This window comes from Acanthochromis polyacanthus, chromosome 8 (assembly GCF_021347895.1).
Source record: "Acanthochromis polyacanthus isolate Apoly-LR-REF ecotype Palm Island chromosome 8, KAUST_Apoly_ChrSc, whole genome shotgun sequence".
Taxonomy (NCBI): domain Eukaryota; kingdom Metazoa; phylum Chordata; class Actinopteri; family Pomacentridae; genus Acanthochromis; species Acanthochromis polyacanthus.
In genome coordinates, this window is record NC_067120.1 from 21670581 (window position 1) to 21692584 (window position 22004).

Genomic DNA, 22004 nt, shown 5'->3' on the forward strand with positions numbered 1-22004 from the left:
TCTGTTCATTCTTTTTAATATATACGTATTGGATATGACATGAGGCAGATGCAGAGTGATTTCATAGACCAGAAAGTCACTACTCACACATCTGCCACACATAGAGTTAATGAGGTAGTTAATGCTGCTTGTGTAAAGTTGTCTCACCCTTCCTGAAGGGTTTGGTGAAGTAAGCATTAAGGAGGACGCATCCATCCAGAAAAGTCTAGAGTGATTTCTTAATTGTGGACATTCAAGTGTCTGCCACCATCCAGCAGCAACAGCTGGTTCTCGTCTTTCTGTTGTCATCTGTGGCGTTGTGCCATTTGAAAATAGCTGCATTTTAAGATGGTAAATGGTCTGTATTTATATAGCGCTTTACTATACATGTAAGGTACCCAAAGCACTTTACATGATACGTCACATGCAAGGCGCTAACCACGACCCATCAGGAGCAATTAGGGGTTAGGTGTCTTGCTCAGGGACACCTTGACATGAGCACGACGGGCTGAGGATCGAACCGGCAACCCTTCGGTTGCAAGACGGCCACTGATCCATGCCGCCCATGTAATAAGTTTTTTATCTGTTGGGTTATTCATGGGAATGGAGGTAGGTGGTGATGTATGGCTCCTCCTCATACTCTTCATTTTTTCCTTCCCTGTTGCATCTTCCAAAGAGGTGAAGTTGATGGCCTTCTACAGTTACTGGCATGTCTGTGTACTGGTCCCAGTACCTGATATTTGGCATTTTAAGTCACACCTGACCAATATGTGGATCAACTCAATGGTTAAGACTCTGTCAGTTTTGTGCACATCTAGATAAACTAAACCCTTCCACACAGAACAATAGAAATGAGAATTTTAACATTTTCTGTTTCTCATTATGCACTCATATAGCTTGTCATACATTTTGTAGGAAGATATTTGTTCAATTAAATCCTTGCCTAAAGTATGAATGCTAACAATATCTGAGATCTGAAAGTGTGCTCGGGAAGATAAATACATTTCATTGTCTTAGCATTCAAAACCAGCTTAAGATTTTGGATCATGTAATGGTCATAGACCTCATCTGGGATGGTGATAAGTCTGCATATAGATGGGAAGTTGAATAGCAGGTCCACTCGTATCGTCACAACAGCCTGGAGCTGAAAACATTCTAAACTGTGGTGATGACTGAGGATTTCAGAAGGAGCCCACCTATATAATATATACAGTGCCTTGTGAAAGTATTCGGCCCCCTTGAACTTTTCAACTTCTCGCCACATTTCAGGCTTCAAACAAAGATATAAAATTTTAATTTTTTGTCAAGAATCAACAACAAGTGGGACACAATCGTGAAGTGGAACGAAATTTCTTGGATATTTTAAACTTTAACAAATAAAAACCTGAAAAGTGGGGCGTGCAATATTATTCGGCCCCCTTGCATTAATACTTTGTAGCGCCACCTTTTGCTGCAATTACAGCTGCAAGTCGCTTGGGGTATGTCTCTATCAGTTTTGCACATCGAGAGACTGAAATTCTTGCCCATTCTTCCTTGCAAAACAGCTCGAGCTCAGTGAGGTTGGATGGAGAGTGTTTGTGAACAGCAGTCTTCAGCTCTGCCCACAGATTCTCGATGGATTCAGGTCTGGACTTTGACTTGGCCATTCTAACACCTGGGTACGTTTATTTGTGAACCATTCCATTGTAGATTTGGCTTTATGTTTTGGATCATTGTCCTGTTGGAAGATAAATCTCCGTCCCAGTCTCAGGTCTTTTGCAGACTCCAACAGGTTTTCTTCCAGAATGGTCCTGCATTTGGCTCCATTCATCTTCCCATCAATTTTAACCATCTTCCCTGTCCCTGCTGAAGAAAAGCAGGCCCAAACCATGAGGCTGCCACCACCATGTTTGACAGTGGGGATGGTGTGTTCAGGGTGATGAGCTGTGTTGCTTTTACGCCAAACATATCGTTTTGCATTGTGGCCAAAAAGTTGGATTTTGCTTTCATCTGACCAGAGCACCTTCTTCCACATGTTTGGTGTGTCTCCCAGGTGGCTTGTGGCAAACTTCAAACCAGACTTTTTATGGATATCTTTGAGAAATGGCTTTCTTCTTGCCACTCTTCCATAAAGGCCAGATTTGTGCAGTGTACGACTGATTGTTGTCCTATGGACAGACTCTCCCACCTCAGCTGTAGATCTCTGCAGTTCATCCAGAGTGATCATGGGCCTCTTGGCTGCATCTCTGATCAGTCTTCTCCTTGTTCAAGGTGAAAGTTTAGAGGGATGGCCGGGTCTTGGTAGATTTGCAGTGGTCTGATACTCCTTCCATTTCAATATGATTGCTTGCACAGTGCTCCTTGAGATGTTTAAAGCTTGGGAAATCTTTTTGTATCCAAATCCGGCTTTAAACTTCTCCACAACAGTATCTCGGACCTGCCTGGTGTGTTCCTTGGTCTTCATGATGCTCTCTGCACTTTAAACAGAACCCTGAGACTATCACAGAGCAGGTGCATTTATACGGAGACTTGATTACACACAGGTGGATTCTATTTATCATCATCAGTCATTTAGGACAACATTGGATCATTCAGAGATCCTCACTGAACTTCTGGAGTGAGTTTGCTGCACTGAAAGTAAAGGGGCCGAATAATATTGCACACCCCACTTTTTGTTGTTGATTCTTGACAAAAAATTATAATTTTATATCTTTATGTTTGAAGCCTGAAATGTGGCGAAAGGTTGAAAAGTTCAAGGGTGCCGAATACTTTCACAAGGCACTATATATATATATATATATATATATATATATATAATACTACCACCTTCAGCCCAGCAGAGGATGTTCTTTCTGCACCAACTCAGAAAGTTCACCCTGAACCACGAGCTGCTCATCCAGTTCTACTCATCTGCACCTTAGTTACTGTCTGGTTTGAACTGGCCACCATAAAGGACAGAGACAGACTGCAATGGACAGTCAGGTAGGTGCTACACAGCAATGAAAATAACCAGGCACAAAAGTGGTCTCTTCCCTCAGGCCACTTTCTAGTGAACAGCTATATCAGTCCATAATGATAGGGAAAACTCTTGAGTCTTAAACCCATCACAATTAGAAACCACTGCTGAATCCCTGCTTCTGAACCACTTGATGTACGGTACATTACGTATCTGTTGATTTTTGATTCCAGCACATTGCTCATTCACTTACCTCATGTGTATAAAATGTCAATAATCTATATTTTTGTTAATAACTGCATTTATTCCCGTATCATCAGAATCTACAAAGTTTGAACTTAACTTTTGGTTCACACTGAAGTTTTTTCTGCATATCTATAGCTCTAAAAAGTATTTAAGTATGCCTGTCTTTCACCTGTTGCTCCTGTTTACCATGCAATAATATCTACATATCACAAAATAGATGTATATTTTCTGCATAAGCCACAAAAAAAAACCTTGTCAATTTCCTTTGTATGTGTACATATACTTGGTCAAAAAAGCTGTTTCAGTGAGGTTATTTGTTGGTATAAAAATATATATTTATTATTAGAAATGCAAATAAACCAAGCGTCTGTGCAGTTTTTCTGTAATTTTAAAAAATGCAAGGAGAAAAGTGCTATTAATTCAGATGATTTGTTATAAGGTGACGCAGAAAAACCCTACGTAGCCTACGTGTCCGCTCATCGAGTCGTGACGTCACCAGCGGTCTGACAGCGGACGTCGCAGTCATGGAGGAAGTGAGAGGTGAGTGAGATTTTCTCCTTCACTACTGTTTTAAATCGTCTCTTCTGCCGATTTACATTCAGCTAGCTAATGCCGCAGCTGTTATGTAGCTGACACGATATCTGAGGCGCTTATTCATACGAGGAGACGTCAACAAAAAGCTCGTTGTTGGCTGCGAGCATCCACCTCCGTGTCTCAGCCGGCGTTTTGTTTGTTGTACGGGAGGCTGGTACTCACTGTTTGAAGCAGCACTGTTTGCGCTTCACCCCAAAAAAGGCTCTTTCAACACATAGAAAACGTCTTCAGCTATCTTAGTTAGCTCTCTAGTTTAGCGACGTTTTACTGTGACCGGCTAATACAGCCTCGCAAAATGTGAAGCTGCTTACTGGCCGCGTTTCTGTCAATGGAGGCTGCATTGTCCGCTGGCCGGTGGTCTGGCAAGTAATGTAACCCCGGCAGACTGGTTCCCCTTGTTTTACTGGTTTAACAGAAGGACGCGTTTTGTCACACAGCCAATCAGTTGGATACACCGACATAAAGCCACTAAAGTCAAATTATATCCTATTTTTTAAAAAACAGATCCAGTCATGGATAAAAACAAATCTTGCTTAGAGGGAGTCCTTGGATTTGTGGATTATTCGTGTAGCTTTAGTTTTCATATTGTAGGGTCTTAGCCTCAAGATTTCAACTAAGTTAAAAGTGCAGGTTATCATCCATAAATAGTAATACTGTAGGGTTTTAGTATTTATTATAACCAGGTAGAATGTATAATCTTTGGTAGGGTTTCAGTCCTTAAAATGAAAATTATTCAGTTAAATTCACATCATTTATTTCATCTTGCATTCTTAACCTCAATTAGTAAATGTTAATTCAAAATGCCAACCTTGTTGCAATGGGTTTTGTTTAAAATGTGCTATATTGGTAACAGTGACTTAAATTTGAAGGTTGTCATTTGTGCTGTGTTGCTTCATCCAGAGAGGGGGTTTCTGTCATTTAACCCAAAATGTATAACATTATTAGACTGGAAAAAATAATAGAAACATCTGAGACTTTAACACAGTCAGAACATTTCAGCTTTCATGGAGGAAGGATTTGTTGCAGGACTGTTGCACAAGATTGCAAAAGACTTTTACTTGGTGTGTCTGATAAACTGTAGTGTACGTGCACCTGCGGATAGCAAGACACAAAGGAGTGTTTTGTTTGTTTTTTTTAATATAGATAAAGAGGCTGGTGGCCTCTGCAACACAATGAATTCAAATTTGTATTTACTTTCTGTCTAAGGGGGAAAAAAATCACGCTAAATGTTCTCTCCTCAGTGTTTCCCTTGACCTGTGCTGTGCAAAATTATGCCTGGGGTAAGATTGGGCTGGACAGCGAGGTGGCCAAACTGGTGCTAGGTGGAGACCCAGTTGCTGTCATAGAGGATAGAAAACCTTATGCAGAGGTAAGGTCTACAGACGTGTGGCGCAATAAATTTGTAGGGGACTGAAAAACAAGTGTATTTAAACTCACTGACATGCTTTTGACTTATTCTTAAGAAATGCACGAGTCATAGACATGTTTTAGAAAAGTGCAACCAATAAAATTCCGTGAGCAGCACTGCTAAATGGTTTAATGTATTTTTGTAAACATGTGAACATAATTGGAATATTGAATATCTTTCCAGTTTTATGGAATATCATTTCAGATTTGGCATTGATTTGTAGGACCCACTGATTGAGGTTTTTTTTGTGAAAACTACACATGTGAGGCAGTTTTTGAAATGGTATCACTTCCACATTAAAAGGTGTATAAAATCTAGATTTTGGTCTGTAGACTTATAGACAAAGATGCTCCTTTGCTTCAAGACTCAAAGCTATAATCAGGTGAGCAATGTGAAACTACTATCATTTTCTTGTTGTAAATGTGGGGTGTTGCTCCAGAATATCTTGGCAGAGGTGTTTTTTTTTTTCTCTCTCCATGCCTTTCATAAGTCTTTCTTTATTTAGCTACAGCAGCTCTGCAGGGTTTGTTATGAAGGTCATCAGTTCAGGTTCGGGTTGTGGTGACATTTTCACTTACGGCAAGCCACATTAATGTCACATGCCATGGTAGTTCATGTTCATAGTTATCTGTAGAGGGTGATATGGAAGCCTGCTGTACACGAAGCGACAGATTGTTTAGCATGTCTGTAACATGTTAGTCTTTTATTTCACTGTTATTACCATAAATGTGAATTGAGATCTTTAATTGTCTTCACATTTGCTTGTGGCGTTTTATTTCTTTTTAGTGTTACGCAAGGGGAAGGTAACATAAATTAAAAGCTTTTATAAATTAAAAGTGTGTCGAATTAGACATCATGACAGGATAAAGTTTGAAAATGCATCAGTGGATTACAATAACGTTAAAAAAAAAATCCATAATCGTGTATCGTGAATCCGTTAGTAGAATTGTATTGAGATTGCTGCACATTATATTTTCTATATATTGACAGTCACAGATCATAACTGATTTGGATTAGAGAAACTGTCCTGTGCTGAAAAGGTCACAAGTTTGACACTGCAGTAGTGGTTCATCCAACAACAAAGAGAAAGCATTCCTCATTTACACTTTAGGTATTAGAGTACCCTGCCAGAGTTAATTACACTGGATGAAGGGGTTAGGATTCCTCCCTTCTCACAGACTGTAAATCACTTTGGATTACAGCTTGAAATAAATTAAGTGAATGCACAATAGCAGACATTTGTGTCAAACAGTCTGGGGACAACTAGGACCCCTTTAGGAGTATGAGGATGTTTAGTCACAGAGGGCTGGAACCTTTGGACACAAAGAGGCAAACAACCATGCACACTGACAGTCACACCCACAGCCAATTTAGAATCATCAGGTCAATATGTTGACAAAGCCAGAGGACCCTGAGATAACCCCACCCCCACCCCACCCCCGGCAAACTGCAGAAAGGCCCAAGCTGACCAGCAGGTTCACACCCAGATCCTTCTTGATGTGAGGCTACAGTGCCAACTTCTGCATCACCTAGGATGCTTGGTGCTAGAGAAAAACTAAAGGAAACAACAAAAATTATATTTACCCTTTTAAAGTTTGATTTAATCCCGTCAGCTGTATTTTTAAATGAGATTCAGAGCTAACTGTTAGGAGAGACACAGTGTGTTTACTTTCCTACTCATGTTGTTGACGTAACCACTTTCCACAAACCCACCAGACGTATTGTGAAAATGGTTGAATATATTCTATTTAACCCCGCTCTATCTAAAAGTAGTGTTGTGTGCTACAGCTGTGGATGGGTGCCCACCCTAAAGGCGATGCCCAGATTAAAGACAACAGGATCGCACAGACCACCCTTGGCCAATGGGTCGCCCACTTCCCTGCCTGTCTGGGCTCCAAGGTGAAAGACACCTTCCAGGGTCAGCTGCCTTTCCTCTTCAAAGTCCTCTCTGTCAATACAGCTTTGTCCATACAGGCCCACCCCAACAGGGTGAGTACACAAACACACATACCTACACTCTGTCCAAACACTGCATAAACTGGCTCATTATTCTGGATTAGATCATGTGAAGCAGGGATTCTTTAAATGCATGGAACAGAATGCTGAAAAGCCTTCATGCCATACTTCTTGAGTGTTTACACCAAGCTGATTAAAATTTGGGTCAGAAAGTTTTCAAATCAGAGATACACTTATGTTTTTCTTCATCGAGCATTATTAATATTTAAGAATTAACTGTGAAATATAGGCAAGTTATCTAATGTAGGTAAGTTCTCAGAGTAATACAAGGAACAGAATGATATCGGTGTTCCTGCTTAATATTATTTCAATACTTTTACTTTCTATTTTGAGTCTAAAAATGGTAGAGAAATATAATTCTAAATGAATGGACTACTACTTACCTTTGAGAGGAGACGGCTGTGTGTTGAATGATTTAACATGTGAATACTCCTGATCATGTAAAGCCAATTATTCTCAAATGATTTTCACCATTAGGCTGCCTTTATAGAATATCAAGAGGCTGATAATAAGTAGTATCAAATTCAATCAATAGGTAGTTGGTTCACTTGAAAATTTGAATTTTGTGTCTCCTGAATTGTGCATTAAGAGCCAGTGGAAAAGGGTGAAGGCAAATTTCAGCTGTATCACTCAACAGTTGCTAATAGAGCCCTTTGCTCAAATGTTCATAAATGGTTCAATATACTGAACTCAGCATGGTTTGAACATTTTTAGAATGAATGATGGTTGTGTAAATGTTATATTTTTGACATGCTGTTTTTGTCACAGTGCTCAGTACACGTTGATACGGCTGGTCTGCTTTGTGTATGAACCGAACGGAGTTTAATCTATGCACTCTCTCTCTACCCTTCAGTAACCCTCTTCCTTTTCTGTCATTATGGTTTGGTCAGGAGCTAGCCGCTCGTCTCCATGCTCAGTTTCCGGAGCACTATCCAGACAACAACCACAAGCCAGAGATGGCCATCGCTCTAACTCGCTTCCAAGGCCTCTGTGGCTTCAGACCTGTGGAGGAGATTCTGGGCTTCCTTAAGTGTGAGTCCCACAGGGTCATCAGATGATTTGGAGCAGAGTAGAGGAATAAGGAAAAATATGTACCTTTTCCGCGTCTGTGCTGTACTTTGAAGGATAAACGATTCACAATAGAAAAATGTATCCCTGTATCCCCGTCAGCGGTCCCAGAGTTCCACGCTCTGGTGGGCAACGAGGCAGCAGAGGAGCTCCGGTGCGGCGCGGGAGATGTGGTCCGTACGAGTCAGGCGCTAAAGAAGTGCTTCACCAGGATGATGAACTGTGAGAAGAAGGTGTTTGTAGACCAGCTCAACATGCTGGTGAAAAGAGTCACTGAGGAGGGTAAGAAGGCTGAGGAAAACACTGATTCCTGCTGCCACCAGGAGGCAGCAAAGTCTCTTATTTATCCTTACCCCTTAATCATACAACACGGATTTGAAATAGGTAGTGTCTACATTGCTCCATAGAACAAGTTTTATTGACATAATGTCATGCGTGGATGTTTGTGACCCCTGTAGGTGTAGCAGGAAAGGACACATCAAGCAGCAACGGTGACTTGTTGCTTCGCCTCCACTCCCAGTACCCCGGAGACATCGGCTGCTTCTCCATCTACTTTCTCAATCACGTGGTCCTGGATCCAGGCCAGGCCATGTTCCTGGGAGCTAATGAGCCTCACGCCTACCTTTACGGAGGTCAGTAGGTTATTTTTATTTGCGTTACACAGTAGACTTAGTGCACAAGGGGCTGAATGAAAGTTGGCTAAAGACATCGGTCCGATTGAGGATCTGTGGCATGTGCTGTAAAACCAGTCTGATCCATTGAGACTCCACCTCACTACTTCCTGGACCGAATCTATCTGCTGTTAAAAACTTTATGCCTGATACCACAGGACATATTCAAAGTTCTTATGAAATCGGTGCTTCAATAGGTCAGAACTGTTTTGGTGGAATGAAGGGGACCTACAAATATCAGCTGGCTGGTTCTAATGTTGTATGTTTTAACGCTTTTGACCTAAAGGAATAAGATACATGAGCAAGGCTTAGAATCCACAGACAACCCAGACACAGGAGAAACATTGTTGGCATTAGTCTTTTCAGGATTTTCTGGCAGCAAGAATACAGAATATCATCAGTGTCGTCCTTTAACAATCTGGATAGAAATAAACATGTTTTTGATTTGGTTCTTCTGTGTATCTTTTACTAGAAAGTGAAATGTTATCTGCATCATTCCCACGAGGCAAACCACAAAATGCTGAAAGACAGCTTTTTCACAAATGTAAAGTATCAGCTGAAAACACACAGTTCTGTTGTCATTCCCTGAGAAACTGAGACTGGAGTGCTGCTGTGTGAACTCAGCACTCTGTAACAGAGACAGATAGCAGTGTCTTCACTATCAGCTGCATCAGCAGACCAAAATGCAGCGCAGCCAGAAGATTGGTTGTCAGTGTGATCGGCTCACTTCAGAGTCTGGAAAGTTTGACAGTCTTTCTCTTCTTCCTTTGTCCACGCACATCTTCATCCCACAGTTGAGCTTAGGTTACCTCACATTGTCAGCAGCTATTCTGGTAAATCACTGTTTGTAGAGGTAGATAAGTAAAGTGGTTGAGAAGAAAAAGCTCCTGGTAAGCATTTAACACCACAGGCTGATTGTATCTAACATTGTAAGACTATCAAGAAATTGATTTTTCCATCTGAAGGAGATTCAGCTGCCTACTCTGTGTATTTAAATTTGACTTTGCCTTTCTGCCTATTTATTCATCCGTCTAGACTGTATCGAGTGTATGGCCTGCTCAGACAACACTGTGAGGGCAGGACTGACGCCGAAATACATCGATGTCAATACACTATGTGAGATGCTGAACTACAGCCCTGCCCCCGCCGCCGCCAAAATCTTCCCGTGCGTTCAGGACGCGTCAGACCCCTGCGTGACCCTGTATGACCCCCCAGTGCCAGACTTCACCGTCATGAGGATACAGGTAGGAAGTTGGTGTAGTCGGCAATAATCTCACAAAAAAACTTTATCATGAAATTTTAAGATTAAAAAAATAAGTACTGACCACCATAGTTTACTATTAAGACTTATTTATGGATTACATTTCTGAACTTCTAGCCTTAGATGTGATAAAATACCTGAAAACGGCCTTAGGTCTGGACTTTAACTGCTTCCATCTTTAATGTTATTGCCTAAACCTGTGATTTTTCCTGTAATGACATTAATTGTCACAGATAAAATTCTCCAACATGAATCCAGCCTTGTTTCACAAACCAAACCACCACCAATGTACAGTCACAGAAAAAATTATTAGCCCGCTCTTGCTTTCTTCAATTTCTTTTTCATTTTAATGCCTGGTACAACTAAAAGTACATTTGATTGGACAAATATAATGATAGCAACAAAAATAGCTCATAAGAGTTCAGTTTTCGAGCTGGTATCTAGCCTTTTTCCATGGTTTTCTCGATAATAACCAAAATCACTTACATCAATAGCTATGGCATTGTACTGCCAAATCTTAGCCCAATCATCAACAGTTGAATTCTTGTGATCCTCAGCAAAGAGTAGCCGGGCTTTTCTCGACCTTTCATTGATGAAGGGTTTCTTCCATGCCTGACAAGTTGGTTTCCAACTGTTCTTGCCGAACGAGTCAATTTCTCCACTGTGCCCACTCATTTTTAGGGTCCCTGGAGGTCTTTGTACTAATAAAATATGTTTCTCCCATGAATTTAAGCATAGGCACATATAACTCCAGGCCCAGGTTGATTTGTTGGTACTCTTGTATAAAACTGCTCTCGGTAAACACAAAATAATTCTCACTGTTCCTGTCCCTCTGCAGGTCCCAGCCTCCGTGAAGCAGTACACTGTTGCGCCAGTCGACAGCGCCAGCATCCTCCTGGTCATCGAAGGCGAAGCCACGGCAACCTCCGCTGCTGCTCTGTCTGATGTCACACTGAGGCGGGGCACCGTCCTGTTTGTCTCAGCCAATGAGAGTGTCTCCCTGCACATCACTTCACAGACAGGGATGACTCTGTTTCGAGCCTGCTGCCTCCTGTAGTTGTGAGTCTGTGGTTGTGTTTGAAAGCTCATACTACCTGTTTGTTTGTTGGTTTGATGCAGCAAGGTCTGTACCATGTTACGGATTGAGTCCGATGACTGATGTGAACTTTTTAGTAGGTAGTATAAAAGCTAACGGAGCCTTCCGATCCAGTGTGTCGTTGCCCTTTGGTGCCCGCTGCTCCCCCTTAACCCCAAACTCCACCTGTGGACTGCTGTGCCCACTCCAGCTTTACTGTCTAGCTTTACAGTCCAGCAGTAGTCCAATGTTGCTGGATTTGAGCTGGTTTTAACTCCTTTTTTTGAAACCTGTAGTGGTGCAAGTACAACTTATAGGTGCTGGACAGAGGACGTGTGTTTAGAATAACAAGTAAAATATGTCCACCACACTCAAATGACTAGATCCATGTTTGTGTTCCTCGTGGTTTGTAAAGGACACTGAGCTACCGGTCTATTTAGTCACTGTTCTGGAGCTTAAAATCAGTCTCGAAACTGCTTAAAAATCTAAATCTGAGCATCTACAATCCCACTATCGGCTCTTGAAGATCATCAGTATGATTAAATGTTCCAGAACAGCTACTAAATGGATGTTAGTGCTGGTATTGTTTTGCTAACAAAAACTCATCCTCCATAAAAGAAGTCTGAGGGATGTGGTTGAAAGAACTCGAAAAAGCTTCCGACTGGAGTTTATCTTGCAATTTGCAAGCAGGTAATTTACAAGGAGCTCCACTGTTTTTGAGACACTTTTACTTTTTATTCAAAGTACAGATACAACTGAAAGTGTATAATTTTCCGTTCTCCGATAAAAGTGACACACAGCAACAGTAATTTGTTGAAATAGCACTGAAGCAGGGTGCAGGATACGTTTACACTGGTGCAGTACACCACTACCCACTGCTTTGGATAACTACAGTACCACCTTGTTGAGGACTGAGCACATCTCTTTAATGAGCCAGCAACTGTCTTTCCCAGCGTACAACTATCTGTTTTCTCATTTTAACTTTAGCTTGAACTACTAAATATCCACCTTTCAAACTCAAATTACGGAAAAACCATTACTAGTATAATTGAGTATATAGTGTAATACTGAGATGCCTGTGCATGTTTGATTTACAGCAGTAATACTGCAGAGGGGCTCTGACCTTTACTGTGATGATGCTACGTGGAAATCACAGTGAGGCTGGCCCTGCTGAGTGTTAATGCTTTGGACTGTTACCAGTGCATGTTTACAGTCTGGAAACTTCTCATCAAAGTAGAGAACAATCATAAACATAAAAAAAAAATAAACAGAAGCAGGTAAGAAGGCCACTAAACATCTCTTTTCTATGAAGTATGACTACATGGGAATCAGGAATGCATCCAATTTTGTTGTTTGACTAAAAATGCACTACACCTGATCGTTGCATACTTACACAATATGACCCGAGTGTGTTAATTCCCTGTACGTTGGTACAGCAAAATGCTGCATAGAATTTTATATTGTATTATTTGGAGCCAAATTTTTTGACTTTGTATGTTTTGTTGTTTGTACTGATTAATCAATACGTAACATTACATACTAAGAGAAATCATACCCTGAAGAAAGTGAATGATAAGGTTTTATTGTTCATTACATCATGGGTGAGTGAATTGTCTTCAAAGCATTATCTCTTATGGTGACTACTTTCCAACATGTTGGTACAATATTGTAACTAGATTCTTTCAGTATGGTGCAAACTTCTGTATAATGTTCCAGTTCATACCAGGGTCAATGTGAATTCAGTCAATCATAAAGTGGATTTTCTTGTCGTAGTAGTTTTTATAAGCTATGTTGACTTAAATATTTGACAATGAAAGCTCGATCAGCCTGCCAATGAATAAATATCTCTCTGGATGAATGAAGCCCTGCTAATGCTTTTACCTACTTCATGGCCTTGTTAGTGATGTGGGTTGATTTCTAAGCTTCTCCCTAATTGATATGCACTGAACCTTTAGTTGTTTGTTGTTGCTGAAACTGGTGAAAATTGAAAATATGATGAGATAGAAGGATGTGAATATTTAATTTTAAATCACCTACTCTTTTTGAATAAGAACCATTACCTCAAATCCATCCTTCTCTATCTTTAAAAAGTTAGTCTCCAGTTATTTTTGTCAACAAACAACCGGTTTGCCATCTCTTCATGTAATCTAATTTTGCAGAGGTCACCGTTGCAAACAGTCTCTGATTTAGAATATTAACTTTTCATTTGTGTATCACATGCTTTGGTTACTGATCTCACTTGAAGTCACTTTTTAGTTTGAACACTGTACATGTAGAACTTTGCACAGAGGTTATTTTTTGATCTTTTGGGTTATTTCTTTTTTCATTTTAAATGAATGTCCTATAAATGCATACAGAGCTTAAGGTTCCCTAATTGTTTTCTTTAACCTTTGTGGAACCATTTCTTGTAATGTTTCTCTAACCAGGGCATGATTTAGCATTTTTGATTATGGTGATGCTGTAGCATGGGACTGCAGAGAACGTGTAAGTGGTTTAATAAAGCCTTGTTCTATTACTGAACTGTATCAACTCTGAACTTATTGGGGGTTTTTTCTGTAGCTTTTGCTCGAGAAACCTCCGGATTTTCCAGATTTTACTCCCCAAGTTAGCATTTGAACATTGTACCATTGCCAAAACTTCCAGCAAAACCAGTTATCAGTTTTATTATATTTGACTTTACTGTGCATAGACAGACAGATAATTACTGTATACACCAATCAGCCACAATAATGAAACTACCTGCTTGATATTCGTGTAGGTTCCCCTTCATGTCGTCAAACAGCTCTGACCCTTTAAGTTGTTGAAAGAGGGCCTCTGGGGCGGTTCTATTGTGTCTTGACACTGAGACAGACAGTGAATCCTTTGGCTTTTGTGGTTGTGGGGTATGTTTTTATTCTGGTGCATCCCATGGTTCTGGGGAATTCGGAGTCCGAGTCAAAGCCTTGCCTTTATTTTTGTTTTTTGCTGTGGTTGTCAGGCTGCTCCTGAGCAGTTGTTGCTTTGTGGCAGGGTGCGCTGTCCTGCTGGGGGAGGCCACTGGGGTCAGGCAATGCCATTGCCAAGAGGGGTGATGTGCTTTGTTGGCAACAATATTTAGTTGTGTGATATGTGTCAAAGTAATGTCTAAAGTTTCCCAGCAGAACATTGCATTGTAAGGAGGAGCTCAGTGACATTCACTCCACCTGTCAGTGGCTTCAGTGCTGTGGCTGATTGGTGTAGAACTGATTTTATTTTCACCCTCATTTCCCAGCCCTACTTACGTTATTAACCATTAGTGAGCAATAAAGTATACAATTTGGGGCACACTTTAAAAATACATTTATTTATTTTAAATATGTAAATCCAGGGACAACAGACGGTTATTTCTCCAGAATATAATGTATTTTGCAGAGGAGCCCACCACTCTCTACATTTTGAACATTTATAACACTATTAACAGACATCTGAATCTGCTTTACAATAACCCAGACTTATGATGGAAAGACAGTGTGACTGTTTGTTGGTACTGAAACGATGCAAATTCAGAGAAATCACTCTGAAAGAACCCCTGCACAGTAGTTAGTAAGTAGTGACTTCCAGATGTGTCGCACCAGTCACGTGATCCACCAACAGCTCCAGTACTGCTAGACTGAGTTTGTCTTCTGGAGAAAAGTACTGTAAAGATCCCCTTCCTTGCACACAGTGTGGAATGCAGTGTACATTCCCCTGTTTATTATTTGTGTCTGTCTACAATATTTGTGCAAAAGTGTCAGCGATATAATAATAGTTGGGTAAAAGTGCATCAGGCTCCTCTGTGGCCTTCACTGAGGTCCAGGGTTCCTGCAGGGTGCTTTGGCTGCTGTCTCCGCTCGTTTGCTGCTGATGGTGTCCAGAGTGAACCTGTGCCTACAGATCACCTCCGGCTGGGGCTGAAGAGCACCATACAGCGTCTGTAATGCCCGCACGTCCTCCAAAGCATCATGGGCCTTGTAGTTCACCCCCAGCAGCTCCCTGACCAGATTCTCCTGTCCAAAGCTCTGGAGGCCGCGGTCCTTCAACAGCTCCCGAGTCAGCGGCAGAGTGTCCACACAGCCGGAGACGGAAGCCTCGAACTCCGCTCTGAGCTGCAGCTGGTCGAGGCACCGGACCAGCAGAGGACAGTCGAAGTGACGGATGTTGTGTCCGATGAGCAGAGGATGTCCGAGCATCTGGAGGAAGGCTATGAAGGAGACCAGCACCTCTCGGAGGGAGTTGGTGAGGACGGGCCGGTGGTGCAGGTACAGCCTCCGTCCTCGGACCCTGAAGCCGGTTACTCTGGCGGCTCCTGGCTGCACCGGACCCCGGGGGCTGATGTAGAGGTTCAGAGAGTGGAGGCCGCTGACCGCAGCCAGCTGGACGATCTCACACTGCTGATCTGGAGGAGTGAGACATGGAGAACACTTGAAGAGCACTTGGAGAACATGCGGAGACAATGTGAAATACACTTGGAGCACATGAGATCACCTCATGTGCTTCAGAGGACTGCCTCCTCCAGGGTCCTCCACAAACTGGGCGTTAAAACAACATTTGAAATGATCGTAGATTCCCATGTCAGCCTTAACGGACCAGTTCTACACAGCAGATCTTACTACAGTAGAATAAAATAAATGCAACAGTCATCCTACCCAGTCCAGTCGTCTCCAGGTCAAAGAAAACCAGCGGCCGTTGAGCGCCTTCAGACTTTGCTGTCTGCATCACGTCTCGATCAAATAACCTTTAAGATGTGACATCGACACTAATGTCTGTCTTTATAAACCAAACGGAAGTGAATGTAGCTGCTGAACTACAGCAGCCTCTGGAGTTTTGGACAGGAAAAGTAAATAGTCCTCGGAGCTGCAGTCTCGACCTATCAATGTCTGAACTGTGAACTAATTGTACTCGCCGCAGTATACGGCGAACTGTAGCGGCATATTTTGCACACGTTTTTGTTTTATCCGCAATTTTCTCACCGTTCTTTCGTCGTTTAAATAGGAACCCAAGATAAGTTCACACAACCGATTTATTTGACGAAGGAGCATCAGCTAATTCCTCAACCTCATCTTTCTCCGTTTTGAAGCGAGTGTTTTGCTACGGTAGGCGAGGAGGGTCAAACATCATCAGTCTCAGTGGTGCGCGGCGCCCCTTCGCGTTTTTTATTTCGTGTTTTTATTTCACCCCTAATTTTTATACCTCCTTCACAGTCCTGTTTTCTGTCCACAGCTGCTGGTTGTCAGATTATTTCCTCTGGCTTTAACCCCCCTGTTGTCCTGATTGATGGCACCAAAAAATTGTTTCCTTGTCTGAGAAAAAAATAAATAACATGACATTTGCTGGATTTTGGTTGATTTTTTATTTTTTTTTTATGTTCTGAAGAAACATTTTTTCCACCAAAACATTTTGAAAAATTTCCCCAAAATGTTGAACATGTAGACATCAGAAGTTTCACTGTGAAAATACTTTTTTAAAATCACATTTTCAAACTGTAAAACGGCTCAGTTTGAGCCGCAGCACAACTTGAGGATCAATAAACACCTGCAGTATCCCTCAGCATCTGCGCTTTTCTGTGCGCATTTACGCACGAGGTGACACAGCAGAGGTGCCTTCATTAAGATGTGAAGATCAATAACATCCTGTCTCTGCTCCACACAGATTCTAGGTTTATAGGGTTTAATTATTTGTATTAAATATTCTGTGGGTGAATGCTGAGGTCCATCAGAGCTGCCAGGAGACTTTTATGAAGGTAAGCCGCCATAACGCACAAAATTACGCAGCACTGCTTGAACAGTGTTATTAGAAGGACTATAAGATGATTTTAGTCCAATAATTTGCTTTTCGTTGTCTGTTTCTCACTGAGATGCTTCAATCAGAGGGTGATCTTATCAGAAAAGGTTCAGCTTTGAGGCTCCGTACATGTCTGACAGCTGATGGAAACTCATGCACATACGTGGAAAAACGAAATACAGCAATGGACAATATGGATTATAGATTTAGCTCCAGATCAGGACTGGTCAAGCACAGGTGCGTGCGTGCATCATTTAAACCATGGCAACAGAAGGTGACGCGCACCTATAAAAGGCCTGCTGACCTCCAGACGTTCTCTTTTTGCATTTGGACTTCAACCGGAACTTTTGCAGAAGGACTGCTCGAAAGCAACACATTTTGAAGAAAAGACTTTGGACACTTCGACCCGAAAAGAAGACTACTGAAAACCATCAGCATGAAGGTAAGAAAATTCAATTTACGCTTTCCTCATCAGCTGATCTTCTCTAAACACTTTAAAAGCAGTTTCAGTCCAGAAATGAGAACCACTTATTGAATGTAAAGTTAGTGAATTAACGCAGTGATGGCCTGCTTTATAAACAGCTTGGCTGATGTTGTCTTGTAAAAATGTTATTTCTGCGTTTCATTGTCTAACTGTAAAGGGAAATGTGTTGATAAAACAGTTGTTTTGTTTTGGGATCTTGAATTTTAGTGTAATTTAACATGGAAAGTTTGATGGGAAATGGCTGCTGGTCCATTTTTCATAAAATGCTCCAAAAATAATCAGTTGTGTGTGAAGCACTGAACGTCCTAAGAGCCTTTTTTTAAAGTTTCCAATTAAAAGTTTCGTTTATTATGATGTGGATATTGATTTAAATGCACTGAGCCCAGCAAAGTTAATGATTTGTATGTTCACTGTGACAAACGTCGAGAATCTGTATTTTATAAATGGTTGGTTGTTCTTTTACAATATTTGAACATTAGACTATTTTTAGTGCACATTAAGGACTAAAAATGGGTAAATAATTTCTGAATAACTTGGTGTCAAAATGTTTAAAAAGCAAGATGGTAATAAAATGCTCCAAATATAATCCCATATATGCCAATCACTGAAGGTCCTCAGAGCCTCTTTTTAAACTTTCTGAAGCAAAATTCTGATTATTTTATTGTGGATATCTATTTAAATGTGCTGAGAGCAGTAAAATGAATGATCTGTGTGTTAGCTAACCGAGAGAACGACAAAGATCTCTATTTTGTTAATGGTTATTTGTTCTTTTACAATGTTTGACTGTAAAATTAGACTTTTTCTTTTTTTAAAAAAAACTTTTGTAGTGTATATTGAGTGAGAAATTATAAATAATTTCTGTATAATTTGGCATCAAAAGTTAAAAAAAAAAACAATACGGGGACGGGCCGTTTTTCATAAAATGCTCCAAATGTGTATCTTTGGTAACCATGGAGACGACGGAAGCATTAGCAGGAGCGTTATGACGTCAGAACGTGCAGGTGTAAAGGGAGCAGCTTGTCTTAAAAAACTGTAAATCATGTCGACATCAAAATATTTTTATTTTTACAAACAGTAATTATTATTATTGTTATTTTACAACAACTGACACTAAATGTATGCTATTTTCACTGTATTTAAACCAGCAAAATGTAGTTAATTTACAAATATTTGCTGTTATCTACAAGAAAAAAATGCATGCTGAGATTGAAATCAAATGGTAACTTATTTCAAAATGGTTATTTTACAGATTTCTCCTGTTTGCTTCAATTACAGAAAGCATCTAGTGAAATAATATTCATGTACATATTGACTGTAAAGAAAAGAAAAAAACTAACTGATGCCTAAATCAACAGACTGTATTTTTCTTGTTATTTCAGTATTTGACTGTTTTGTTATTGTTAAAAATAGTGGAATATTGCATTGTTCTAGTAAAATTAACAGCAAATATCTGTTTTTCTATTTTTAAACTTAATTAGAAATACAGTAGTAATAATAATAATAATAATAATAGTAATAGTTGGAGCCATTATTTATGTTTATTTTGTTTCTTTATTTGTACTATGGACTGGCCATCTATTAAGTTTTGTATTGATCTGTAGGGGGAGCGAGGGTCCTGGGTTTTAAAAGCTCCAGGTAATTAGGCCTGGTGTGTGGGATGGAGAGCAAACAGTTTTTGACCGTGCCAGCGTGATAGATAATTGGTTTGTTTGTTCGTTTTACAAAGTTAAAGGAAATGGTTTACCTAATGGATAATGGTTAAACGAATAAACGGATTGATATATCCAAAGACGATTTGTGTAGAGGACATTTTTGTTGGATTTGTTTGTCCAGAGCACGTGTCCAGAAGTAATATCCCGTCCGCTCCACAGCGGCCTTTAAACTGGGTTAAAGGCTGCCACAGTAATAATACTAATAACAATTATAATAACAACAACAATTGTTATTTGTTATCTAGTAGTATTACAGAAAATATAAAACATAGTACAGTAATAATTATTATGGCTATATTTTAATATTATTTGAATTTAAATATTTCAGATATTACCTGTTATTTCCACCATTTTTAACCTGTATTCACAGTGGTTTACTGTATTATTATTATTGTTAAAAACAGCGGAATACTGTATTGTCCAAGTGAAAAATAACAGCAAATATCTGTATTTATGTTGTAAAAATAATTAGAAATATAATAATAATAATTGTTATTTGTGATCTAGGAGGAGTAGTTGTAGTTTTACAGAAAATATAAAACACAGAACAATAACTATTATTATGGCTGTAATTTTGAAATGTTGTTTTTGTTTCTGTTTCCAGAGGACATCGGACTGCAGCTCCTCGTCGGACTGCATCAGGTACAGCACCTCCACACCTCCACCCTCTGACACCTCCTTCCCCCCCCCTCCAAGCTTCCTCGCTGCTCCTCCCCCTCTCTCCTCTCTCCTCTCCCACTCGCTCTCCCTCCATGCTTTCCCCTCTTGCTGAACCCTTCTTTCCCTCCCTCTCTTCCTCCTTCTCCTCCTCCTCCTCTCCTCCTCTTCCTCCATTCTCTCCTATCTCCTTACGCTCCGACTCCCCCTCTCACTCTCCTTTATCTCCCATTCCTCCCTCGCTCTTTCCTCTCTTCTCCCCCTCCTCTTCGTCCTCTCACTCATCTTTTTCTCCCCTCCCTCCCACTGTCTCTCCTCCTCCTGTTTCTCCTCTTCCTCCATTCTCTCCTATCTCCTTACGCTCCTACTCCCCCTCTCACTCTCCTTTATCTCCCTTTCCTCCCTCGCTCTTTCCTCTCTTCTCCCCCTCCTCTTCGTCCTCTCACTCATCTTTTTCTCCCCTCCCTCCCCCTGTCTCTCCTCTTCCTCCTTCTCCTCCTCCCCCACTGACAGGTCGCTGGAGTCTCCGGATTTCGGAGGACAAGGACACACTCTTCGTCCTTCGGAGGCTCCCTCCACTCTCTCCCTCCAACACTTTTTCTGTGGAGTGGGCTCCTGTCTCTCCTCCTCCTCCTCCCCCTGTCTCTACTCCCCCCCTTCTCCTCCCCCCCCACTGACAGGTCGCTGGAGTCTCCGGAATTCGGACAAGAACAAACTCGTCTTCATCCTTCGGAGGCTCCCCCCACTCTCTCCCTCCAACACTTTTTCTGTGGAGTGGGCTCCTGACCAACCGGCAGGAGCTGCTCCAGTGAATGTTAATAACCCCTCTGCCTTACCTCCGCAGCCCCAGCAGCCGGCTGCCAAGCCTTGTGCAAAGGCAGTGGGTCCGGTTCCAAAGTGGGTCAGGAACCTTCGGGCCCTCCTAAAGTTGAAGAACGGGCAACGCCGGCCCCCAAGGTAAGAGCCCTGCTGGACCTTCTGCCAGCCAACAACCAGGTAGCCTCATTAACTTTCATTTTAGTTAAATTTAATACTATTTTAATTTGAAACATTTTAGCAATGTGTGATTTCCTGGATGTGATCGATCAGATTTTATTGGAATGAGTCTGTTGTGATTATGTCTGATCAGATCTACTCCAGATTTATTTGAATTTAATTTGAAACATTTTAGCAATGTGTGATTTCCTGGATGTGATCGATCAGATTTTATTGGAATGAGTCTGTTGTGATTATGTCTGATCAGATCTACTCCAGATTTATTTGAATTAATTGTCTTAGACTGGGTTTTGTGTGATTCGTTGAGCTTCCTGTGAGCAGGAAGACAGGACTGAAGCTAAATTGAGAGTTGTAATGTGTCAAAGGGAGGGATCTGTTGACGGAGGAAACGGAGGGAAACTGGGAAGGGAGAGACGGAGACTGGAGACCAGCGGCTGAGCAGACAGGTGGAGTTTGGCGGTGAGGCGGCAGAGAGTGGGAAGAAGGGTTAGATCCTTTGGCGGGTGGGTTTGCCAATCGTTCCAGGGGGCCAGTGTACACACGGAGATCTCCACAGCAGAGGGGGTTCCACGAGGACCAAAAAGGAGGCAGAGCAGGAGAGATCTGGGCAGCAACAGCGTCAAACTAGGCACAGGAGAATATTGATTAGAATCAGTCTCAACAAATACAACAGTGGCGAGAAGTCAACTTGCTGCTGGAGCAGAGTCTGCGGTCTGGCAGAGAAAGAGTGAGAGGACTGGTCTTTTATGGTGGAGGTGTAATCAGTTCAGATGTCTTTCAGCTGCTCATGATTCAGTGGGAGGGAGATTGGTAATTAGTTGCAGCTGGTGAGGGCGGTCCTGTGAGCAACACGGAGAGGGAGAGCGAGTGGGAGAGAGAAAGGTCAGAGTTCAGGGAGTCACACTGGGATATAAGGGGTGGGGGGTTAAATGTGTTATTTAAAATCATTAAATGTAGCGTGGGGGTGAAGGTCTCGCCGCCTGAGGGAAGTCTCCAGAAAAAAAGGTAAGAAGTCAGTCAGGATCCTGTGAATGCTGCTGCATGAGAAGGTGAGTTTGGGATTTGTATTTTTCATCCATGCATCTCATATTTTGATATCTCAACAATGACAACGCCTCGACGAG

General features: G+C 41.4%; 2 protein-coding genes across 2 annotated transcripts; one reads left to right on the forward strand and one right to left on the reverse strand.

The window, feature by feature from the left end:
• The first annotated feature begins 3636 nt into the window (after positions 1-3636).
• mpi (mannose phosphate isomerase) lies at positions 3637-13773 on the forward strand. The gene is made up of 8 exons (XM_022222019.2): positions 3637-3700; positions 4996-5123; positions 6951-7151; positions 8069-8210; positions 8349-8528; positions 8705-8878; positions 9953-10161; positions 11017-13773. The coding sequence occupies exons 1-8, from the start codon at positions 3685-3687 to the stop codon at positions 11233-11235; spliced, it is 1269 nt and encodes a 422-aa protein (XP_022077711.2). The 5' UTR covers positions 3637-3684; the 3' UTR covers positions 11236-13773.
• A 781-nt stretch (positions 13774-14554) lies between these two features.
• plex9.2 (PML-like exon 9.2) lies at positions 14555-16361 on the reverse strand. The gene is made up of 2 exons (XM_022222020.2): positions 15897-16361; positions 14555-15646 (listed from the first exon to the last, which is right to left on the reverse strand). The coding sequence occupies exons 1-2, from the start codon at positions 15964-15966 to the stop codon at positions 15054-15056; spliced, it is 663 nt and encodes a 220-aa protein (XP_022077712.1). The 5' UTR covers positions 15967-16361; the 3' UTR covers positions 14555-15053.
• Between the last annotated feature and the right edge of the window lie 5643 nt (positions 16362-22004).